The sequence below is a fragment of the Xenia sp. Carnegie-2017 genome, unplaced genomic scaffold (genome assembly GCF_021976095.1).
Source record: "Xenia sp. Carnegie-2017 unplaced genomic scaffold, XeniaSp_v1 HiC_scaffold_16, whole genome shotgun sequence".
In the NCBI taxonomy this organism is placed as follows: Eukaryota; Metazoa; Cnidaria; class Anthozoa; order Malacalcyonacea; family Xeniidae; genus Xenia; species Xenia sp. Carnegie-2017.
Window position 1 is genome coordinate 12303107 of NW_025813469.1, and position 21380 is coordinate 12324486.

At 35.3% G+C, this 21380-nt stretch overlaps 1 protein-coding gene and 2 long non-coding RNA genes across 3 annotated transcripts; 1 reads left to right on the top strand and 2 right to left on the bottom strand.

Moving 5' to 3' along the window:
- Positions 1 to 1329: 1329 nt before the first annotated feature.
- On the top strand, positions 1330 to 18645 carry LOC124437342. Its single transcript, XR_006945661.1, has 4 exons — positions 1330 to 1401; positions 6024 to 6030; positions 6735 to 6737; positions 18633 to 18645. It is a non-coding gene; the product is annotated as an uncharacterized LOC124437342 (long non-coding RNA).
- On the bottom strand, positions 4936 to 5554 carry LOC124437341. The gene is made up of 3 exons (XR_006945660.1): positions 5496 to 5554; positions 5334 to 5417; positions 4936 to 4983 (listed from the first exon to the last, which is right to left on the bottom strand). It is a non-coding gene; the product is annotated as an uncharacterized LOC124437341 (long non-coding RNA).
- Positions 10638 to 13103, bottom strand: LOC124437340 (thyroxine 5-deiodinase-like). Its single transcript, XM_046987315.1, has 2 exons — positions 12918 to 13103; positions 10638 to 11612 (listed from the first exon to the last, which is right to left on the bottom strand). Exons 1-2 carry the CDS (start codon positions 13008 to 13010, stop codon positions 11346 to 11348), a joined length of 360 nt encoding a protein of 119 aa, XP_046843271.1. The 5' UTR covers positions 13011 to 13103; the 3' UTR covers positions 10638 to 11345.
- Positions 18646 to 21380: the final 2735 nt, after the last annotated feature.

Sequence of the window (21380 nt, forward strand, 5' to 3'; positions counted from 1 at the left end):
AACACGCAAATTGGAAGGAATGAATAACAACACCAAATGAGAAAATTAAATAAAAATATTCTGAAGCTTAACTCGAATAACTGGTGACTTGATTGATAAACTTGTAGATAAATATGGCAGCCATTATTTCACGTTATAACATGTTGGTGAAGGAGCAAGGATATTTTCACCTCCAGGCTCAAACGATAAGTCAATCAGTGAGATCCATGTCGAAATACAAGCCACTAGAATGTTGTAATAATGGCTTTGTATAACACCATTCTTCCTGAGATGATTTTTTGAAATGTTAGAGTGGCCTTTTTTAACTATTATTGCGTACTTCAGAAACACTTGAGAAAAAAGTGTTTTATGCACTATGTAGCCAATATACAGAGTGTCATCAGAAAAACGGAACCGTACAAACAATTTGTATGCATTAAAAGGAAATCTGCAATAGACAATATAGTCGGCAATAGACAATACAGTCTGCAATGGCTAATTGCTCGACCTGGTTCATTTAGTAACACGCTTGTTTGTTGCAAAATGTTCGTAGCAACTATTGGAAAATGTGAATACCTTTTTTGATTGCTCTCTCTAAGTTATTGTCGCTTTGATTTTAGAAAGCATTTCCTTATTAGATTTGAGACAAAAATCAGTGCATCATAGTAATTTTAAATTGCTTTGCTTTTAATTTTTAAATTCAACTTTTAAATCCCAGAGGAGCAGAACTGTCAAGAACATTAAACTGTTGTTAATGCTAGTTATATTATCAAAATATTTTTTCTTACTGAATCGATTACTAAGGGCTGATCATATGAGCCCGGCTAACCGGGATTCAGTGAGGCGTTAGATGATTTTGGCAAATGGAAACGATTCTATACTTATCATAAGATAAATCTTCTCGAGCAATTTCACAATATTCTGATTTAATGACAGCGCAAAACATTTAAAATTGAAACAGCCAGTTTGGCCTAATTTGAGAATTTCAACAGAAATGACTTGTGGCGCTTAGCAAACAGTTGTAACTTTTACGCTTAAAGTTTTGCCCCCTTTCAATGCAACAAAATCATTTAATGCATCACTAAATCCCGGTTAGCCGGGCTCATATGAACAGCCCCTAAGTCAATTTGTAATGGCAGTGTTTGAATACGTTCATTTGTATTAATCTTTTACAACATTTGAAACATCATGGCTTACATTTCTTTAGTCACTGAAGATAGATTTTCTTCAAATCTCTCCAAAATCATGAGAAGCAATCTTTCTGCATTCACATAACTCAATTTCATGTTTAATCTTGTCTCGTTTGTTTATCTTCTTGACGCAACGTTCATTAGAACACAACACTGGAGTAAAACCACAATTTTCAACATGTCTTTCAAGATCTTCAACATTTATAAATTCAGGACAACCACGACTGGCGTAGTCGCAACTTATCTTAAACTTAGAAACCAAGTTATTTATAATACGCGCTGGAAGAAGTGTAGCTAGTTATCATGACATTGAGGACATCTTTGTGCATTAACTCGTAGTGGTTCTTCAATAGAAAAACGAAAAAAGATGTGCTCGTTATGTTGACACATTCTGGCATCTTTAACGACGTTCATGCAAATCGAACAATGAAATTTTCATCAACAGCAGTCTTAAATCTCCATTCATCATATCCACTTTCATAATCATTTAGATAGCACGCCATTTCCGAATATATTTCTGAAAAATCTAATGTCAAACTTACTCTAAGAGGTAGAAAATTATTTGTTTAATGTCCCGTTTTGCAACTAGAGAACACGTTCAAAATCCTATAATAGATATTATGCTGATTAAACGCAGACGTTAAGACAATAAGACAAATTCGTTCAAATATAAATATGCAGGGCGTATATGTGTTGTACTCAAACATGGCAAACAAAGAAAGTCCACAAAATTAAGTGCATCGATGAACACAGTTCAAATGATATTGGAACTATTGTCATCAATATCAACATTTAAATAAACATCGAGATAATCATGTACGAAAACTTCATTGTTTAGAGCAAATGTTCATAGAAAACAAATAGAACGAACGGGCTGTAAGTCGGAATAACACGGCTTTGCTTCTCACAAAATGCTTCCCAAAATTTCACCGTAAAAATGCCACGAAAGCATCATAATATTATTCTCATTCATTCTTTCACGCTCAGGTCACACGACCAATTATTAATAATAATCGTTTTATTGCTAGCACACTCAACAGTCAAATGCATGTCACGTGATTGTACTCACATAACATTCAATAATCACCACTTAGGTCATTCCTCACTTTTTGATGGTAAATTTCTTAAATATTTTTATCTATCTAATGTTGTTCAGTATTACAAGTTCGATGCTTTGAAACAAGGAGAGGTGTACCCTTTACTCTTTATGAAAGTATAGATAGTGACAATATAGTTTGGAACAGGGAGAGATGTACCCTTCACTCTCCATGAAAGTATAGTTTGTGACTAAATAGTTTAAAACAGGGAGAAGTGTACTCTTCACTCTATATGAAAGTATATTTAGTGACTACATAGTTTGAAACAGCGAGAGGTATACCCTTCACTATCCATGAAAGTACATTTAGTGACTACATAGTTCGAAACAGGGAGATGTGTACCCTTCACTCTATATGAAAGTATAGTTTGTGACTAAATAGTTTAGAACAGGGAGAAGTGCACCCTTTACTCTATATGAAAGTATATTTAGTGACTACATAGTTTGAAACAGCGAGAGGTATACCCTTCACTATTCATGAAAGTACATTTAGTGACTAAATAGTTTGAAACAGGGAGAGGTGTACCCTTCAATCTCCATAAAAGTATAGTTAGTGACTACATAGTTTGAAACAGGGAGAGGTGTACCCTTCACTCTATATGAAAGTACAGTTAGTGACTAAATAGTTTGAAACAGGGAAAGGTGTTCCCTTCACTCTATATAAAAGTATAGTTAGTGCCTACATAGGTTGAAACAGGAGAGGTGTACCCTTCACTCCATGAAAGTATAGTTAGTGACTACATAGTTTGAAACAGGGAGAGGTGTACCCTTCACTCTATATGAAAGTATAGTTAGTGACTACATAGTTTGAAACAGGGAGAGGTGTACCCTTCACTCTCCATGAAAGTATAGTTAGTGACTACATAGTTTGAAACAGGGAGAGGTGTACCCTTCACTCTATATGAAAGTATAGTTAGTGACTACATAGTTTGAAACAGGAGAGGTGTACCCTTCACTCTCCATGAAAGTATAGTTAGTGACTACATAGTTTGAAACAGGGAGAGGTGTACCCTTCACTCTCCATGAAAGTATAGTTAGTGACTACATAGTTTGAAACAGGGAGAGGTGTACCCTTCACTATCCATGAAAGTACATTAAGTGACTAAATAGTTTGAAACAGGGAGAGGTGTACCCTTCACTCTCCATGAAACTATAGTTAGTGACTACTTAGTTTGAAACAGGGAGAGGTATACCCTTCACTCTCCATGAAAGTATATTAAGTGATTACATAGTTTAAAACAGGGAGAGGTGTACCCTTCACCCTCCATGAAAGTATAGTTAGTGACTACATAGTTTGAAACAGGAGAGGTGTACCCTTCACTCTCCATGAAAGTATAGTTAGTGACTACATAGTTTGAAACAGGGAGAGGTGTACCCTTCACCCTCCATGAAAGTATAGTTAGTGACTACATAGTTTGAAACAGGAGAGGTGTACCCTTCACCCTCCATGAAAGTATAGTTAGTGACTACATAGTTTGAAACAGGGAGAGGTGTACCCTTTACCCTCCATGAAAGTATAGTTAGTGACTACATAGTTTGAAACAGGGAGAGGTGTACCCTTTACTCTTCATGAAAGTATAGTTAGTGACTACATAGTTTGAAACAGGGTGAGCTCTACCCTTTACTCTCTATGAAACCATAGTGAGTGACTACAGTGTGGTAATTTACTGTTTGCAAAGTGCAACGTGCACATTGTAGTAAAATATTAAAATTGGCACATTATTTTTTAAGCAATATGGAAAGAAGTAAATATTTTGCATTAATTACTAGCCCACAAATTGCCATTCTTTGTAGTATGATATCAATAGGATGTTTTATTATCCGATTCAAACATTAATAACAGAAGTTATACATACAGAAGCTTTTACAAGCTAATCCAGAGAAATGAGAAGTAAACATATTAGTCACATCATGTCGGGCAAACATGCCTATTTTTCAGAACAATTGACTTCAGAAAGTGACCAGTTGTACACATGAACCGTTTAACTTGTTTAAATGTAAAATATGGGCACAATTTTACTACTGCATCATGTTTAGCTTAATGAAGAGTTTGTTTGAATCTGACTCTGAAACTTCATGTAATATCAATCTAATTGTGACTTGAGAGAAACATTTTTCTGAAAAACAAGAGCACATCATTTTTTTGACACTAATTCATACAATGGGTGACTACTTGGCCAGGAACAGAGATAGGTCCATCTTTCACTCTTCATGACAAAAAAGTGGGTGATTGCCGAGTTTGAAAAAGGTAGAGGTGTCTGCTTTACTCTCCAGGAAGCATAATGAATGACTACTTAGTTTGAAACAAAGTGAGGTGTAACCTTTACTCTTAATGAAAGAAAAACAAATGAGATAGCTTAAAACAGGGAGAGATAAACCCTTCACTTTCAATGAAAACATAGTGAGTGACAAGTAGACTTGGAACAGGGAGTATATTAACCGTCACAAGCCAATACTACATTTAAGGGGTTGAATACATTATTTCACTTCATGAATTTTCCATGCAAATTTTTTATGCATTTGATTTTGACAAGGATTCATACACTGTGTCCGTTCACTGTGATTGAAATTACAAAAAAATATTTTAAATTATGGACTCTAACTTAAATTTAGACAAAAATAAAAAATGCATATCACATAAGAGTTACCTCACCTGAACATAACAGAGGATGTACTGTTTGAATTCATTGTTCATAATCCAAATTCTGATGACACTATCTATATATATACATAAAATTCAAAAAGAGAAAGAAATAATTATTTATTCATAGGCTAAGCTTACCATCCCCTCCTCTCCAAGGTACTTCACTTAAAGTTGAGGCAACTGTGGGGGGTCTAGTTTTGGAAATTCAGTTAAAAAACTTTATCATCATAATTTATTTCAAAGATATTTATTCTTGGGAAGCATATCAAAGAGTTTCTGAGGGCATCGCTCACTGTAGCAATACTAAAGTTAATTTCCAGAAACTAAAAACTTAAGACAAGACACAGTTGCGATACTTTACAAATTTGACAGCCATGTTGGCCATGTTGTTCTGTTCACTGAACTGCATAAACAAATTACTCACCCGCAGCAAGTTGTTCAGATTCAAGACTGTGGCAAAACGCAAAAACATGCTTCTTTACTTTTCTTTCCCCATCCAAACAAGCAGCTAGACATTGAAAGAAGCCTCAAAACACTTTTCAAAGATTAAATAATGTAATATATATAATATATTTTTTACAATTACGGTAAATTTGGCGCCACTCTCCGCCACATTGCATTGAAAAAACAATTTGCGGTATTTTCCGAAGAAAGCGACAAACGCTCAACATGGTATTTTTCGTCTTCGTTCGTATCCGACTACTACCGAGGATACGAAATTGACAACTAACGAAAGCAGAGTTCTGATTGGCTTGAATCAGCCATTTTAAAGATCCAGTTGCTGATTCCTGATGGCAATATAGCCGCTTATTTTTTTGAAAATGAAATTCTTATTATTGATATGATTGTTTTTGAGGAAACGCAGGAAACAATTTACACAATACAAATACAGGGCAGATTGTATAACCCCCCGCCTGATAGTTCTACTCCTTGGATTGTATTTTCTCAATTCCATCAATTCAAAAAGCTATGGACAATCAATAAATAAACTGCACAGGCGTATTGAGGAAACCTTGGGCATACCTCGAGAGCTGATCAGTGAAAGCCTGAGAGCGAAGATCGAGGGTTGCACCTGCTCGAGAGTTCTTACAAACGTCTCTGAAGTTTGCATAAGCCATGCAGTCCAAACACGAAAAACACCTTTTATTTCTTTTAAAAAATAACTATAGACAATTTTAAACAAATGTTTTCATGATCGATTTGCAAATTCTCTTCGATTGAGTGATTGATTTGTTTGGTTTAGCTCAGATCGGTTTGTTTGCACAGACTAATGCAAACACTTTCGTTAACCAATCACTGCACGCGTTTTATTGTGTTTATTTTATGAATAAAATATTTATCTTCAATGGGAGAAATGTGTTTTTGAGACTGAACTCTAAATTTCTTGATTTCTTTAGGAATAGTTTTCAATGCCTCCTGACATTTGAAATGGCAAAAAGATACACATTCTTGGTACATAACTCCATATTATTGTATCATCTTACTTTATTAATATCTCACTTTAAAAAAAACGAAAATTCTAGAAGAGATTGGAAATCGGTGTTTACAGAAACTTAAATTTAGAGCTTAAACATTCTGTTCCAAACCACCCGTATGATTGTGCGTGTAGTCATCTGCGACAATTGTTTAAAGTTGTGTACATCGAAAGAGTTTACATTTAAAAAATATTTTGACAGAAAAACAAACTAATAGGATTTCCTATTCAAGTTATTTTTCCTAAATCTATCGGACCACTTCACATTTTGGCACAGTCGCGAGTTAAATATAATAATTATTACGTCATTGTTCAAGGTGCAAAATAGAAATTGCCGTCATTTAATTTTAGCTCGTGTGAATTCATTCCACAGGGAAGTCTACTGAAGGTCAACATTTCTCCTTTCATCTTTGTTTATGTAAACGTTAAAGAATGATAATTTAATTTTGATATAACAAAAACGATCAAACAATGTCATTTCAATGGTAGTTTTCCACTTAAGTTTCTTTTTGTTATAAGTAGATGAAAATGTAGTTAAATAAGTAAATTGTGAATTTTGACATGACATCATGGCAACCATAGAAGACAGATCATCACTATACATGACGTCATTTATGATTGTTCATATTTGAAAGTGCTAAAAACGGTAACGGCATTGCTTCGTCAGCCATAAACTATAATTGGACAACTTATAGAAAAAATTTCTTCAGTCCCAGTTTATTTTTTATGACTTCAGAATACTTTACTTGATTTTCTGAATGCTTAAAAATAATGTGTATCCATTACCAAATAAGGTTAATTGTGTAGTAATTACATTTTGCTTCATTGCATTCCGATTTGAAATAGATGTGACATTTATTTTCAATATAATTTCTGATTAAATCACCAACTGAGCAAACCGATACCTTCGAATGGATTTTTTTTAACTTACTTATGAAACCACGCAATCGGTAGGGTAGCCATCCAAATGTTTTTCTGTTTACTCACTTTGAAAACAACAGATTTCAAAAAGAAAGAAAATAATGATAACGCTCTAAAATTTACATAACTAGCGTCAGTGTTATTAAAGCTCACACACTCACTGAGTGTGGCTTCAAAATCATCTCCTAACCATCTAAAGACTATTTCTACTCTAACGATTGCTCCAGGAGAATTATTTCAACAAAAATCTTGCTATGAATAAAGAAATAGTTTACCATTGATTAGCGGGAGTGCGTTTTTAGTGTCGCAATCATTGAGTGTGAGTGTGAGGGCGCTCTTAGAACACAGGCACAAAACTTGCGGGATAGCTAATGTCAATACTACTGCACAGTGCCCACACAACATTAGTTCTTTCTTTGCCGCATCGTATGGTATGTTCGTGCTCAATTTTGTCTGCGTGTTTTAATCAACTTTGTCTCTTGCATAAAGCTGCATCATTAATTTATATTTTTTTAAACGTGCCGAAAACAATGTGATGACGAGATGTCCATATTTCGATTAGTAAAACTGGCGTGGGTACATTCATTCTTAGTTTTCTTCCGGATTAAAGCTGTCATTAAAAGGCAATAGAGTAAGTTTTGAAAGAAATTGAAAAAACAATTTGAAAAATCGTGTTCCGTTGCGTGACTGTTTGTGAAAAAACAATTTTATTTTCGTTCCGTGCGACGAATGTGATTTGCGTTGGAGGTGCACGCGATATTGACGTCTGGTTTAGATTTAATTAACAGTCCATAAAATATACAGTGTTGTTGAAAGTTTTGTCTTTATAGATTCCATCAATATAGTTTCTTGATCAGCCACGTTGGGATGTCGAACCTCGAGTCTTTCTGATGTAGTCAAGTGGAATGTCTTCATCGGGAGTGATCTGATGTTGAAACTTGAGTTTTTGTACATACTTAAGTCAAGTGTTTTCATCAAGTGTGATTTGATTTTGAATCAGAAGTAGCCCTTACATAATTCGAGTGTATATTCAGGAGTGATCTGATATTAAAACTTGAGTATTTTTGTACGCAGTCTAGTGTTTGCTTGAGGTGATTCAATGTTGAATCTTCAGCATAAGTGCATGATCTGATTTGAAATAGGTTTTTGACCCGCATTGACTCCAGCGCTCGCATAACAAATTCGCCGAAAGCTGAGCACTGATAAATAATTTAAAAATTAGAGATTGGCAGTCTTCTTTCACTCATCTAATTTTATTGCTGAAATTTTGCGCATCAACATTCTATTATTACACTAATTACTTATGATAACTTCTATATTTTTCACTCACACCGAGAAATTCATCATTTCACATCATCAGAAATTCATCATTTCACTTCTGAAAATACAGCTTGTGCAAAATTGAAACTGTCGTGTTCAGGAATTGTAAACAGCTCACAATACTGAATTAACGGTAGCATCGCGACGCCATGGGAAAGTTGTTTCGTCTCCACTAAACTATTTACATAATTCCCACGTATTTTAATGTCATTATTATACGTTCTCCTGCTGTTCTATAAACTAATCAGAGAGACTTTGCCATTAAAACGAACGTTCTTTTTATAAACAATACGACTTGCAATATATTTACTAAAAACAAAACCGTGAATCTCGAAACGTGTAGACGCATGTGTAGGATGATCGTATTAAAAGAGGAAAATTTTGCATTATTATCGTGTCGGCACATTTGACCTGTTCTTCGTTTGAACCATTTCAAACTCTGTTGCCATGTCTGCATGTGTAACTAAGTAAAGGGATCTATTTCAGTAACGAAGACTTTGTGAAGAGGAGGGAAGGGTGTTGGAAAAGGAGTAACGAACTAAACACTAACAGTGTCTCAGTGGGGTGGGGAGGAAGGAGAGTGGGAAAAACACGAAGTATAAGTTACACAACAAAAAATGATATGTTTAATAACTACTGGATCCTCGTCTTATTTTAGTTACAGCTTTGCAACATCGGTTAGACATGCTGTATGTTAAATCAATGTATCTTTTGCGCGGATCGTAAACATCATTATCTAACAGACAAACTACGAGCAGCTCTTTTCGACTGCTTCTGCATAATCGTAATTTAATGAGTGTATTTAGCGAAAAACTCTCATCTAAATATATGCTGTGATGATGCTCTAAGCTTCTTGCATGCTGCCTAGTAATTAGTCAGGTCTTTTTTAAAGGCAGGTCTCATTCCATGGATGTTTGGAGGCCAAAGCTACAATGAAAACACTTTTTTCACTTGCCTTTCATGACAAACCTCGTGACTACGGTCGTGTTTGTTTACTACGGTGTTTTTTTATGTCTTATCTAATTTTTTAATGTGATCAGAAAATTAAAAAAATTTTAATCCAGAGTGCCCAAGCTTTTCACTTTGAAGATCTTGAGGGGACGGGTTAATGCACTTTCAAAGTTGAGTTTCGACAAAATTTTCGAGCGTGGCAAAAAGGTGGCTGTATTTTTCACGAAAATGAAGTTTTTCTCTTTGAATTCACGTTTTCCTCATTGACTGTCCTGTATAAATACCTTTCTGCCTTTTAAAAGATTTTCAAAACAATTTAAAAGGTTCCTTGCTCACTAGATTAATTCCAGCCATGTGGCCTTGTGTTAATGTATTTTAAGTGACCTGCATGCGGGCTGGTCAAATGAAAAAGAAAGTTGTCAAGAAAATTCTAGGTTTTCCTCAGGTGCTCTGTTTCTACACCAACTGTTAACAGGCTTCATATAAACCAGGGGTGGGCAACTTCTACAGTCGGCTGGCCAGTGAAAAACCCTTCAGGGGCCGGACCCGGCCGACGGTCCTTATGTTGCCCACCCCTGATATAAACCATGCTATAGTTGTAATCAAACTATAGGGTTTTTCCTCCATTAGGACTAAGTTGGTAATGAAAACAAAAATGAAGTTAAAAAGAAAAAAAGTTAAATACTTACTGATGTTCAATACTTGGTGAAACACACCAGCAGTACAAAAAACTTTCAATTTCAAAGTAGCTAGTTTATACAACTGTATAAATACATTATTAACAGCCAGCTTGTGAATAGATATCATTCTGTTTGATGATGCATGGTCCGTGAAATAAAACCGAAATACTACAGTTTAAATTGTCTCGGTTAGAACTTGAAAAACTGTGTATAAATGATGTCTTTTTACCGATATATTTTATAATTTAGAATATAAGCGTAAAATTTGCGAGTCCCTACGCTAGTATGGCCATGTTTTCTTTATCATACTGATCACGAAGGGTAGATTAATCTTGACAACAGAAAAAAAAACAACACGACACTTCAGAAACGATGCGTTAAATAATTTGATAACATTTTAATCTGCTTTTTTTTGCCACACATATCATATCAAGAGTTCATCTATAGCTATATAACAACTCCAGAGGTCTCGTGTCGCAGGCTAATAATGGATATATCGTGATAAACTATACGTGTATTGGATAAGTTCTTTATACATAATTATACATTTGATACATATTTATTGCTTATATCATGAGCTGGATAAAATTCGATGTATTTTTCCCCCATTTAAGACGGAAACGCTTTGCTGAAACAAGGCTGGAAAAAAGCATTCTTCTTCATCGATTAACGGATGTATTTTCCTTCAAATTGAATTAATCTTGCCTCGGCCTAACTATTTCATAAACATTTTTTGCTGTGCGTTGGTATGATGAAGCAAAGATTGCCAATATTCCAACCTCGAATCAGTCTGTCAAATCAGTCTGAAATTTCAGCTTAGATGAATATTTCCAAGCCCTGTCTACTACATAGCATTCATAATTGTTCAGCATTACTGAGATTGTTGTTGGTCAGTAGAATATGAATAACAAGTCGGATTATACCAGCTTTGAACAGCTGAGAAGATAAAACGGATAAAGATCGCGAATATTTTTGTTAACTTTATACCAAAACTTTTGTTCCGGAGTATTTATATCTTACGCTGACGTCATAGTATATGCTGACGTCATAGTAAAGCCATCGAAAAAATGCTTTTCATATATTCTCATTTCTAAGCCTTATTGTTATTGCGATAGCGTTTGAGGCATTGCTTCGTCTCCTCGAAGTCAAACCATGTCGGTCCAGGTCCATTCTGATAGATCAGTTTGTCCTCCTCAATGATCGCTATTCTGTTCGGACAACCGCTGAACGCAGTGCTTGCCGCGTTGTCCAGGGTATCCGAGTAAACCGGAAAGTTAGTCGGGACGAAGGCACGAAGAATCTGCGAGGCTTCCACGCGATCCTCGATTGAAACGTGTCTTCTTACAACATAGGTGTTCTATAAAAAAACATAAGGAATTACAAGTTATGAGCTATCAGTAGCAAGCCAGACATTTTAAGTTTACTTACTGTAAAAACAACAGATTTCTAAATACTTTAGTAATTCAATATTTATATAGCGAGAGCAAAGCTGTAGACTTTGCCCACTACGCTACTCACTTCTATAGCCTATGTATTGTCAAGGTACGGCATTAATATACTAAATATGCACTTGTGTATCATCATGTATTCATTCAAGATTGATGGAACCATGATGTACTTGTGTATTGTAATACATTAACGGTTTTCAATGCTATTTTTTTTCTGTACTCCGTTACTTAGACATTTCCAAACGTTTTTTTGCGCATTATCACTTGCGAGTTTCATTTTTCTTTATATACGATCTACAATACACTCAATGATAAGTCTTGTCAATCAGTTAAAGTCGTAAAGAGATTTCTTCCCTTAGGAAATGAGTTGGAACGTTATTACTTCAGTAATGCGGAAACTAAAATATCATTTTCATTATACGCATGTCGGTGCTGCGTGAGTAACGTGTTTACGCACGTGTACAATATTGGCAACGGCCAACTACTTCGCTGCATATCAAAATTCAAAATAATTAACTTGAACATTATTCGTTAAAAGTGCACGGATAATGTATTGCAAAATAAAGTATATAATGTACGCAAAGTGAAGCCAGTTGCGCCCGTCAAGAATAGTACTTGCGGTTCCTTATCCAATTGTTCTCAGTTAAGATGCCTAAGTAAGGCTAACAAACAGTTGATCGCCCCACGATTGTTCATAGCGTCCCGCGAAGATATGGCGAAAATCAACAAACACACATATATTGAATTTAACTGCGAAAAGCAAGTTTGATATCAAATATCGCTGTATGTAACAAAAATCACCGGATCGCTGACAGGTTTTCGTACGAGTCTATTGAAAAAAATGTTTCGAAGGTTGATTGCAGTTAAAGAGAATCCAATCAAGTTATCTTCTTATTGTTTATAGAAATACATGAATTGTATTTGACACTCACGAATGTGTTCTAGAATCTCATTCACACCCAAAACTCACTAAGGGTCAAAATCACCTCATGCATATAACTATTCAAAAACGGCGTTTTCCCTTTGCTGATTTTTTGATTTGAAATATTTTTTGAAAAGAACCTCGCCATGAATGGAGAAACGAGTTTTCCATTGAATGGTGGGAGAGAAAGATTTCTCCGTCGCAATCAATGAGAGCGAGCGAGCTTCTATAATACGGGCGTAGGACAAAAAATTCCTCTAAACATCCCTTAATTATCCACAGTCGTTCGTACCTTCATTCTCCAGCCATCTTGAGGATGAGCTTCTTGGACGTAGACAAGGATAAAGTCGGCAATATCTTCAAACTCGCGTTGTACTTGTAGCATTTGCTCTAACTTTACTATGATAACTGGACAAGTACAGCTGCCAAAAATTACAACGAGCAGTCGATTCTGCTTTACCAATTCGAAAAGGTGAACGACGCTTTGACCTTTCGTTTCCGCAATCGAAATCGGGTTTGGCGCCGTGCAACCAATCTTGGACGCGCGATTGAGCTCATTCTTTTCGTATTTCCAAAGAGTTTGAATGAGGTTCCAAGAGAAGAGAGTAGTTATCGACTGGCATAACTATCGACGCTTCTCGGTTCATTTTCTTTATGATAAACGTACGAATGCACGGATTATTTTTTAAAATGTTGCCAAAGACATACAACAGGGCGAGTATTACGAAGAGCATATACAATTACTAATTTCAGAGATCGCTCATTCACAAATTTTCAGATAAATCAACTGCGCATGCGCAGTCTGTTTGATCATGCGCAGTCGAATTGATTAGCTTCCAAAGTTCATGGTCATGGCAACGACGAACTGCGTCTACTAGCACCGATTATGAAGTCAATAGCATGCTTATTATTAATTTAATAGAAAAATAATTTGCGCATGTGCTCTAGCGCATGCGCAGTCCACTTAACTAATTGTTCATATTCGTGGCCACGACTAACTATATGTACTTGCACTATATTTGTGGCAATTGGCTCACTTAGTTGCAAAGTATCAAAGAATTTATCTGGGCATGCGCAGTAATGACTTTAATATAACCGCAACTTTCGTATGCCTCTGAATTTTTGTGTATATATATATAAATCTAAAACTTCATATAGTACATGTCAACTAGCAATGGAAGCTGAGTGCGATAAAATATGCAGTATGCACTTCGGTCGCGACCGCACTCTCCCTGTGTACCTGAGCAAAGCCTATCGCAGGTGATCTCGGGGTCTGATGGGCGGAAGCTCGTTATTGGCATCTTCCAAGTAGGATAATGTGGATGGGCCGAAATCACCCACCGAAACGTTAACATGCGGCGTTATAGTGTTTTACGCTTAAGAAGGTATCGGGAATCATGGACCGAAAACGGGGTTTTTTGCTTTTGAATTTTATTTCTTTTGTTTATATCATAAAAGAAACTAGAGTACACTTTGAATTATCTTGCAAATCATCTCTTGTGGTGATTGCTTCCTCTTCACTATTGAAATTAGATGCCTCGTTCTAAACGAAAGACGCAGGTAGTTATCTTTACATATCTTCAGCGACATCATGAAGAATTCCCACTACTTTATACCCCGTGAGCCAACGACCTTCCAAATTGTATATGTGATTAATCGATGTTTCTGTTGAAAATGTCTTCAGAACACTCGGTGTTGTTAATGGACTATTATTGTATTGGAACCTCGTCCTCGCTAGAGCTTTTATCGTCGTCAACATACTTGAAATCATTCGCGTTTTCATTGTTTCACGAGTCCTCATCCAAAATTCTCGAGCGTACGTTAGGTGCTTCTACTACGTTCAATTTTATCAAGGTATCTTCAACCTTGCGTCTCTGTTTCTCCTTTGTCATGCTTCATTTTGTTTCACTGTTGGAAGTTTCATTTTCAAGTATTTGCTCTACATCAATCCACGAATTATAGTATCAGTCATAAATACTAGAGCATTGTTTATTCACAAAATATTCAGATACAAACTTATGGAGAAAAAAAACATATCTAACATTTTCACGAATATTACGAGTGGCGTAACAAAGTGTTGATGAATTTGATATGCATTTGTCAAAACAAGGTTAAGTTGACAAAGAGAATGCCAAAATTGAAATATATTATTGAAAATCTGCTAAGAGCATATACAAGCACTAATTCAGAGCTCGCTCAATCACAAATTAATTTAGAACGATCGACTGTATGTTTTAGTATCCAATATGGAAGAATTAGCTCGCTCAGTTACAAATTTTCAGATAAATCAACTGCGCATGTGCAGTTTGTTTGATCATGCGCAGTCGAATTGATTATTTTCCTAAGTTTATGGTCATAGCAACGACCAATCGCATCTACAAGCACCGATTTTGAAGTAAATAACAGGCTTATTAACAAAATAAAGAAAACATCTGCGCATGCGCTCGAGCATGCATAGTCCACTCGACTAATTGTTCATAGTCATGGCAACGACTATAAAACATGTACTTGCACTATATTTATGGCAATTGCCTCACTTAGTGGCAAACTATCAAAGAATTTATCTGGGCATGCGCAGTAGTGACTTTAATAATACCGCAACTTTCGTATGTCTCTGAATTTTTGTGTATATATATATAAATCTAAAAGTTAATACAGTAGATGTCAACTAGCAGTGGATGCTGGGTGCGATATGTATGCAGTGGCTTAGAGTAGAGGCTCAAACTTTGGTCGCGACCGCACTCTCCCTGCGTAACCCTATCAAAGCATATCGCAGGTGATCTCGGGGTATGGTGGGCGGAAGCTTGATACGTATTGGCATCCCCAAGTAGGATAGCGTGGAGGGGCCGAAATCTCCGACTGAAACGTTAACATGCGTTGTTCTAGTGCCTTACGCTTAAAAAGGTATCGGGAAGCATGGACAGAAAACGGGTTTTTTGTTTTTGAATTTTATCTTTCTGTTTATCTCATTAAAGAAACTAGAACATCCAAGGATACTGCAAGGGTTCAAAAAATTTTGATTTTTGACTTATAATTTAAACTAACTCTAAATATGTTTATACATTTTTTACATTATGGATTGTAAATTTCTTTTAACCTTACAAAATTTTCATGATTTAATCAGGAAAGGAACTTCTCTTCTCGAGTAATTTTGCGATTTAACAAAACACTTTTCGGATTCAAAAGAATTCTTTTGATCGCATAGAGACAGCCATCCAGATTTATTACGTACCTAAGCGTATATAAAGCATTTCCAAATCACGTTCAAAATTTCCTTCGCAACACCAAATTACCATCTATTTAAACGATGTATGTATTAAAAAGTTACCTTGACAAATGAAGCACAACCTCCTTTTTCCAATCATTTCCAACACCTCAAATTCATTTTCTCATGGACATTCTATACGATTTGTCAATTTAGTCAATAAAAACAGCAGCAACAAGCTGTTAGCGCATAATAGTGCGAGTGCCAATTAACTTGAAAATTTTCACGTTTCCACAAAGAAATGCCGTCTAGTGTTATTTTTATTCTTTAGATATGTAGAGGTTTCTTTACCGTAGAATTTCTTGATGTACTAACGAGTTTGTGTTCCAAAAAACGCTAAAGAAATTCCTGGTTTTACATTATGGTTTAAGTTATTGTGGTTTAATAGGTTAATTTTGTATTAAAGAATATTAGAAATCAGGAAGGAGTGAACGATATAACGAATTTTTAGAGTTTTTCACCCAAAATTTCTTTGTGGCATCCATATTTGTGATAACCGGTTCCAGACCTCTTTGTATATCTTAATAGAAATCAATGTGTAATGTATGATGACAGGAAATTTTCCTGCTGGACAGAAGAAGCAGGACCACGAGCTGCACAAATGATTATTAAGTACTTTCGAGTTCTTTGTTTTGGTTTCATCTTTAAGGACTTGTCAGTGCCCTTGAAGTAATTCTTGATTTAAAAAATTTTTAAGTGCTGTTTATATTAATTGTTCAATTTCAAATTTTCAAGTGTCCTTAAATTCATTTTTAAATATCTGATATTGATTTTTCAATATACAGACATATTATCAAATCACCACAGGTTAAAACTTAATCATTGGTGAATGCAGTTGGATTAAACTATGTTATCTTTTTTCTTTCTTAACAGTGTGGTGTTTTGGCTTGACTTCTCTGCGCTCCACAGATTTTCAATCAGATTGCATACTAGATTGCTATGGATAATTGATTTTATAATAGAACATGCTAAGTTCATAACTTTCTGAGATGGTTGAATACTTTGTTTGCACTTGTGTATATAGATTGGCTGAATTTTTTATTGCGTCTATTCAGTGCAATTGTAAGTGAGTTTTGAAAATATTACATGGGAATAATTGAATCACGATGCAACTTACACTTTATTAATAATGCAAGTAAAGTTCACTACAATTTTAACAACTAGAGTTAGTAGGGTTTACATATAAATATTTAATTCTCAATTAAATAGTGATAGATAAATGCTGCGTAAACAAATTGTGAAATGTGCGTTGTTTTGTGATAAAGAATTGAATCCTGAAAAAGCTTTAAGGTCTTTTATATAAGACTTAGTACATGTAAGAAACTTTTACTTGGATACTGCTTTGAGTAGCGTATTTTCCATGGTGAATGACAACTACAGAGTTCTATGAATAACTGTTAAAAAATCAAAATTAAGATATCTTTAAAATACATGGCACGATGTATTTCCGTGCAGACTTCTCATAAAGTGCGAAGTATACTTTCATGAAAAGCAAAAGTCTACTTATTAGTTGTGAAGACAAGAAAGAATAACATCACCGTTAAACGGAGTGGTGACGTTTAAGCGCTTAAAACAGGGATACTTTAAAATCCTTATCTAACCGTTTATTGTTCAAAATGATGCAAAATGGAGGCTAGAACTCTCTTTTCTACTGTCACTCTCGGTTTTCTGTTGTTTGATGCTGTAGGTGGCTTTGATAATACAGCAATCAGCGCGTTTCTACCGTGGTTTCTGTACAGATTTTGGAGGTCAGCGTATGATAGTCCACTGCCAGCAATCTTTTCTGCCATGTCTTTACTTATCACCGCTTGAAAAAAACTATCATCGCTGTATAACTTGTTCTTCATTGTTTGAAGAAGCTGGAGTCGATGGTCCAAATATTGCATATCTTTTAAAGCATCGTTAAAGAAAATCGGTTTACAATGATTGATAATATCGTGTTCGGTCAATTTGATTGGTGAAGAAAATAGAATTCGTTGCAAAGCTATAACGTCTTCTGGTCCCTCGTGTGCAGCATATGTTTCACCAAACAAAGTCTTGTACAGGGACAGCATGTTTAAAGGGCAACTCTGTCCGTTCGGCTGAATCAACGCTGGATGCTTTGTTTTTGATAAATGCTTAAACAAAGGAAGACTGTCGCCAAAAATAATCTCTAAAGCTCGCATTGATTCATGGATATCATTCTCACTGTTGTGAAACAATATTTTTGTGTCAAACAAGCTTGCATTGTGGCCGATTAATACAGTGCATACATCTTTGTTGGTTCTAGCTTTGCTTGCAATCTTTAATGTAGTTCACGAATAGCGAAAGAGCCTCTTGACAGGTAAATGACTCCAACGCCTCATCATCTTTAAAAAATGTTCGTCTTCCATCAACTGTTTGCACTGACAGTTTATTGTCGAAGGTAGCATAATAATGAATGTCCTCATCAGGTAAAATGTATTTGCAAAACTTAATTTGACCTGTTTTGTCGATAGCTGAAAGTTGACATAACTCGGCACCTCTATCTAATGAGGTTGTTTCAATATCAAACACGATGATATTGTATTCTATATTGATGTTGAATTTTTTAATTTGACAACTTGGCCTTGGGATGAAAGCGGAGATTGCTTCTTCATAAAAAGTCAGTATTTCTCTCGGGATACTTTCACTCGCACTGGTTGTAGACTCAAACTGATTCAAGCTCATGGCACTGTCGGACTTATACGTACGTTTTGCCCTCTTGATTTCCTTTTTACGCAGTGCTTTGATACCAGGATCTATATCCAAAGCTTTGAAACGTAGAAGAAATAATAATATAGGCAACGTTGGTCTAGTCCACAGCACTAGCCAGGGAAAATTTATAGAAGACCGAATAGACGCTGTTAAATTTTCAATGATAATGAAAGCGACGCTGCTTAATTGGTAATGATGAAAATGACCCTACGGTTGCCCGTATGTGCAATACACAAATAAATATAGAAGTGCGTAAAAAAGTTATAAATCTCCAGAAAAAGAATCATAACGAAAATCAAACTAAAGTAAATGGTTTGAACCAAGGAGAATCGTTATATCTTTGTAAATGTAGATCGTCCAGGTTGGTATAGTCCTGTAAAGGGCTGTTTTTGTTGTTGTTGACTGACGTTTCGACAACCTTAGTGGTAGTCATCTTCATTTGATTCTGAAGAAGACTACCGCTAAGGTTGTCGAAACGTCAGTCAACTACAACAAAAACAGTCCTTCAGGACTATACCAACCTGGACGATCTACATTTACAAACATGAAAATCAAGCTAGGTACAAGTAAATAAGGAACATTAAGTGTTAATTTTTGAATAATACGCGACAAAAAGTATTAAAAAACACGACTAAATCTTTTACTTGCGTGGAATGTAGAATCACCAGATATAGTTTGATTGCAAAATATAAAGTTGCATGTGAGAAGATTATGGATTTTGTGCGACGTTAGGTGTAAACGATACATGTTCTCAACTTGGCCTGCTTTCACAAACCAAATCACACACATGCGAAGCCGATTTTCTTGACACGTGTAGCATTTGGCGTATTCAAACTTTTCCATAAACGATTTTTTCGACTCTTACAACTAGTGTGAACTAGGCTTAAGTACTTTTCAATTTTTTTAAATTTGATTTTGAAGGACTTTTCATGTGCTCTTAAGATGACTTTCTAATTTAAAAGCTTTTTAAGTGTCCTTTAAATTGATTTTTTCGAACTAGAAAGTTCTTCTTACTGGAAAACACGGGTACGGGTACACCGGTAGAATATGACGGGTAGATTTTAACGGGTAGATTTTGACGGGTAGATTTTGACGGGTAGATATTGACAGGTAGATTTTGATGGGTACATTTTGAAGGGTAGATTGTCACAGTTGTTTATTTTGATGAGAAATACAAACACACGAACATATACAAGGAAATATATTTGCAAATTTCCAATGTTTTTTAGAGAAATCTACTCGTCAAAATCTACACGTCAATATCTACCCGTCAAAATCTACCAGTAAAATCTACTCGTCAATATCTACCCTTCAATAACATCTACCCGTCAAAATCCACCCGCAACCGTGTACCCGTATCCGTGTTTTCCAGTTAATCGAAAAGTTCTTTGTTTTATGTTAATTTCTAAGGACTTTCAAGCTCCCTTAAATTGATTTTCTATAATTTAAGGACTTTTCAAATGCTTTAAGCATCTGCACGAGCCCTGAATAGTAATACTATCTTACCTATATATCATATTTCTTCTATATGATGATGAGGAACTTTCAAAAAAAGCTGTCTATAAAAGTGAAATATAGCTGCATGAATTGTTTCGTTATAGTGAATCAGCGTGATTTTTTTTGCTCGGTGAATTTTTCTTTCTTTTTTTTCTAACTTTTCAGTAAGGGCCTATGACTGTTCATATGAGCGTGAGTTTTTTCTGCTCGGTGAATTTTTCTATTTTTATTTTCTGACTTTTCAGTAAGGGCCTATGACTGTTCATATGAGCGTAATTTTTTCAGCTCGCTGAATTTTCTAATTTTTCTCTGACTTTTCAGTAAGGGCCTATGGCTGTTCATATGAGTCCAGACATACCACTGACCGAGCTAAATATGACCTCGCTTTTATATGAGTAATTCAACCCAGTCTGCCGCGGCGAAATAGCAAAAAAACAATTTGCAAAATGTTGCGGGTTAAAAGTAACTTGGCACATCATACACCGGAATTCTTTGAATTGTATGGGTTTATTACCATTTATACCAATAGTTTATACCTTTTATAGTCTATGTTTTTATAACGAATACTAATTTTATATTCAAATAATGAATTCAACTTTAAATCATGTCATTATTCTAGCGTAGTTGCTTCTTTTCGGCTTAATTTCCGCTTCCACTCCATTGGCCGCCATGTTTTTAATATCATAATTTCATCTCGGAAAGCGAGAATTCACACGGAAAATTTTCATACTGCCTACATATGACCTCGCTTCCTACAGATGAAATCTAGACCACCGAGCCAGCCTGCCTTCACAGTTAACACAATTAACTGTGACTGTTCGACTATTGTCCACAAGCGCATTGATTTATTTGTAGGGTAGTTTTTAGTCCTGCTGGACAAAAGCAGAACGAACAGTAGGTACGTCAACGGTTATTAAGCACTTTCAAGTTCTTTGTTTTAGTTTCATTTTAAGGACTTTTAAAAGTGCCCTTAGATTGATTTTCTATTTTATGGACTTTAGAAGTGCCCTTTAAATTTATTTTTCGATTTAGGGACTGTTGAAAGCTTTAAGAACCTATACAAGGCCCTGATTAGTAATGCACGTTTTATAGTTTTTATGACCACGAGAAATTCTAAAAGCAGCCTGCTTGTAAGTCCTAATAAATTTCTTTCAATGTCATTATGACTTGCTATCAAGTAAATGGTTCAATACTTTAGTTTTAGGTGTGTAAATAGTGTGACTGAAGTTTTATTTTGTTCATGTAGTGTAGTGGGGATTTTATATAATTATATTACAA

Bases quoted from the DNA above. Each gene is read 5' to 3' on its own strand.
- LOC124437340 (XM_046987315.1), bottom strand. From the start codon at position 13,010: ATGCTACAAGTACAACGCGAGTTTGAAGATATTGCCGACTTTATCCTT. The intron at 11,613-12,917 runs GTACGAACGACT...GTTTTTTTATAG, and splicing joins AAGATGGCTGGAGAATGAAG to AACACCTATGTTGTAAGAAG.